Source organism: Frankliniella occidentalis, unplaced genomic scaffold, assembly GCF_000697945.3.
Source record: "Frankliniella occidentalis isolate FOCC.00 unplaced genomic scaffold, Focc_3.1 Scaffold84, whole genome shotgun sequence".
Lineage (NCBI taxonomy): Eukaryota > Metazoa > Arthropoda > Insecta > Thysanoptera > Thripidae > Frankliniella > Frankliniella occidentalis.
Genome location: NW_026267213.1, coordinates 953444 through 956968, shown reverse-complemented (window position 1 = coordinate 956968; position 3525 = coordinate 953444). Strand labels below are relative to the sequence as shown.

The window sequence follows — 3525 nt, the reverse complement described above, 5'->3', positions numbered from 1 at the left end:
AGATGAGTGATGCTGAGGTGTTGCGCTTGCAGCAAATGACATCTCACCTCTGTGTCATAGTTTTGTGTCTGCCGTGCGATTCAGGAGATTGTTCAAAAGGGGCTCTCCTATACCTGCCCTATGAGTGCGACAAGGACGGAGCTATAGACGAGGTATAGGAGAGCCTCTCTTGAACGATCTCCTGAATCGCACAGCTGCAAAAAGAAGCAAGCTGTTGGTCCATCATTTGATGAAACTTCCCTGACTGGAGACAGCCCAGCACTTCACTAAAATTTGGAGCTTAAGCTTGTCTTTCAGTCTTGTTCTCAGTTAAGTCTGGTTGCTCTAACTTTGGGATTTTCAAGACAGTACTTGTCCATGTTCACACACGAATCGGTAGGAACTGGATGGCCTTCTGCCCCCAAGCAGTTTTCTGTCCTGCCTTTTGTCTGCCGTTCTTCTTGAGGCCGACGTACCAGCCAACGTGGGCGAACTTGCGGGACAGGTATGTGTTGTACTGGCCTAGCATCACCTCCACAAAGACAGTGCCTTCCTGGCGTACGTTCGCCTGAAATCGAAAGCGATATTTAGTACCTTCTCTTGGGCTGAGTACGTTTTCCTGGGCAGCTTTCAGCCTGTACCGGAACCCCCTTACCTGTCCGTACAACTTCCCCTGTCTATTCATGGCCAGGAAAAGGTTCGCCTCCACCCCGCGGATCCGTACTTCGCCGTTCGTCACCGAGCTGAACTCGAGCACAGCTGCAAACAGCACGACCGTGAGGATTACTTTTATGAGGGTGCTCGGAATACAATCGTGTCACACCATGACTTGAATCCCTGCGCAAGAAGGCAACCCACCCGATGCCACTCTTTGCTCAATACTCACCGTACTTGTCGGTGGGGTTGGTGGTGCCCGTGACCCTGCCCTTGGGCCCGATGCTCAGGTGGAAGCCTGTGCGGCAGTACAGCTTCATGCGGTTGCCGTACACGGGGTTCAGCCCCGCTGGCCGCCCCACGAGCCCGGCAGGGCCTGGGGGCCCCGGGCCTGGGGGCCCCGCAGCTCGGGGGCGGGGGCGGGGTGGCGCCGGTGGCGGGGCGGGGCGCTGCGGGGGCGGCGGCTGCACTCTGGACGGCCCGGAGGGCCCGGGCTGCACCTGCACCCTCAGCAGCGGCGCCCACACGGGGCCGCGGGGCTGCTGGGGCTGCGACAGTCGAGGGGGCGGCCAGCAGGACCGCTTCACCCTGCCGGGGCCGGCGGGGCGCCCGTACCTGGAGACACGGTGCTTCAGAGGAGGAGGCAGTGGCGCTAGGCCGTGGTTTCACAAAGGGACTTGGAATACTTGAGGAATCACTCAGAAAGTACGTCCGTTTATCTCAGATCCATTAGGCAAATCACGGGAGCCTGGGCGCCTGTGAGGCTCAGTATAGGCCACCCCGCATTGCTCGCATGCGCTGCACGCTCGATATTGCCTACCTACTAGGCGCTATGAGAACTTGCACATGCATGGCTGTGAACTGAGAAGGGCGGACGTCCTCTCTGTGTGATCCGCAAGGCCCTTCCTAAGGTGGCAGTACAAAGTTGTCTCGTCGCACAATGCCTGCGCCTGCGCCGCGGCACCTGGCGAGTAATAGGCATCCGGTCCGCAGGGCACGGCTACATGCAAAGTGCAAGTTTCTTCGAGGAGTGATTGATTGGCTGTTCAGTGCACGGATCCCATGTCTTTATTCATCTGTTCCCCACCTAGCCCTCCCGCTGCAGCGCCCTGCACACCGCCCCCATCCAGCTACAGAAATAGCGCGTGGCGGGCCGCTAGTGCGGCCAGGGGGCGCCTGTGCTGCCTGCGGGCCTGGCCCACCTCCCGCCGGCTGCAGCTCGCGCCGCCCATTCATTAGGTCGCCGCCCTTGTTCCTGGTCGCGCCGCTCCCACCGGCCGCCGCCGCCGCCTCGGGGCTCGCCGATGATGAGGTCGCGCGCCCCTATGAATGAGCGCGTCCATCGTTAATGAACTCGGCCAAACTGGCATCGGAAATGTGTGTGCCACGCAAGTAGGATCTGCCGGAAAGTAGGCTACGCGTCCGATTTTCTGAGATTGATTCGGCAAATTATGGCATAGCTGGGCGCCTGCGAGACTTGGAGTAGGCCGACCCGCAGTGCACGCATGCACTGCAGCCAAGATGTTGCCTACCTACCAGGCGCTCCGAGGACGTGCAGAGGCCTCACGGACGTACTTCCTGGATGACCCCTACGCAGCGCGTGCTTTCAGAAAGGTCCCTTCGCGATCCCTTTCAAACGGCCGCACTGCTCAGAGTCCTGCCCTGCGGCGCCACCTCCCTCTCCGCTTCCGTCTCTGGCGCGCGGCTCAAGTGGTTTAAGAGCGCCGCCTGCACCTCTTAATGGTCCTCATATCTATCTATATTAAGATCAAGGAAGCATGGCGCCGAATATCCAAGCGGAAGATAAATATAGGGAGGATGGGGTAAGCCATCTATCAATAGCTGACGGCCGGAAAATCTCCGCGGAGTAAATCCTGCTGACACGCGCGTCGTCACGCACAAAGGTTTTCATGTGGGGCATTTTTCACAGTGATCGTCACCGCAACGCAAACGATATCGCCCCCAGCCAAAGGCGTCGATGTGAGACGGCCGACAGGTAAAGGGGGAGAATGAGACGTCTTGGCAGCGCTCCGCCAGACTGACCGGCGGCCGTGCCTGGCGGCCGTGCGGCTAGCGGCTTTGTTTATTTACGAGCGCATGCTTCTGATCTATCTCACCTCACGCGACGCGACGCGCACTCGCCGGCTACAAATCGGTCCGGGATGGCGGTGGATGATGAGTGGAGGGGCGCTGTGCCACGCGGTTAATGAAAGCGCCCCAGGGCAACGGGGTCAACGCCGTACTTTCTTCAAATTCCCAAGCCCCCCAAACTAGGTGAACCATGTCGACTACCTGCTGGACAGACACCTTCTCTGGTCTCCTGGGTAATTGCATGGGCATAATGGATAGAATGCCTATGGGCTCATAAAATGCAACTACCAGGAAGACCAGAAGGTGTCCAGCAGGTAGTGGACATAGTCTGCACTTTCCTTCTCCGCGACTCACCCGCTTCCGTCGTCGTGGGTGGCCACCCCGTTGGGCGCATCGTCCACCGCATCTCCGCCGCTGCCGCCGCCGTCAAAGTCGTAGTCATCCTCGTCTTCCTCTTCATCGTCGTCGTCGTCGTCCGCCTCGTCGTCCTCCTCGCGGTGCTGGTCGTCGTGGCGCCGGTCGGTGGCGTCCATGGCCGCGGTGCGTGGGCGTGCGCGACGCGCCTCTCACTGCGCGCGCCCCCCGCGCCCGCCACCGCCGGGGCGTCTGGCGGCCCGGCGCCTTCAAAGCCCCCTCCCCTCCGACTCATCCTCCCGCCCCCCGCCCCGCCAGGACGGCGTCGGTCAACAAGACGGCTGCTCCCCGCCGCTCTGACGGCGGCGTTCCCAGCACCCCCGGCCCCAGCCCCACCCGTATCCCTGTCGCCAGCGTCAAGCGGAGCCGATCAGACCCGACAGCCTC

General features: G+C 60.8%; 2 protein-coding genes across 3 annotated transcripts in view; one reads left to right on the top strand and one right to left on the bottom strand.

Moving 5' to 3' along the window:
- Positions 1–3525, top strand: part of LOC113218260 (NAD(P) transhydrogenase, mitochondrial) — a 19685-nt gene that overhangs the window by 1205 nt on the left and 14955 nt on the right. The window lies entirely within an intron of this gene.
- Positions 7–3346, bottom strand: LOC113218258 (fibroblast growth factor 2). The gene is made up of 4 exons (XM_052269148.1): positions 3079–3346; positions 866–1248; positions 635–738; positions 7–547 (listed from the first exon to the last, which is right to left on the bottom strand). Exons 1-4 carry the CDS (start codon positions 3255–3257, stop codon positions 362–364), a joined length of 852 nt encoding a protein of 283 aa, XP_052125108.1. The 5' UTR covers positions 3258–3346; the 3' UTR covers positions 7–361.

What these genes read in the sequence shown, in the direction of transcription:
- LOC113218258 (XM_052269148.1), bottom strand. Translation starts at nt 3,257, where the DNA reads ATGGACGCCACCGACCGGCGCCACGACGACCAGCACCGCGAGGAGGAC. An exon ending in ACCCACGACGACGGAAGCGG is followed by an intron (nt 1,249 to 3,078) that starts GTGAGTCGCGGA and finishes CCGTGTCTCCAG; the next exon opens with GTACGGGCGCCCCGCCGGCC. An exon ending in CAACCCCACCGACAAGTACG is followed by an intron (nt 739 to 865) that starts GTGAGTATTGAG and finishes TGCTGTTTGCAG; the next exon opens with CTGTGCTCGAGTTCAGCTCG.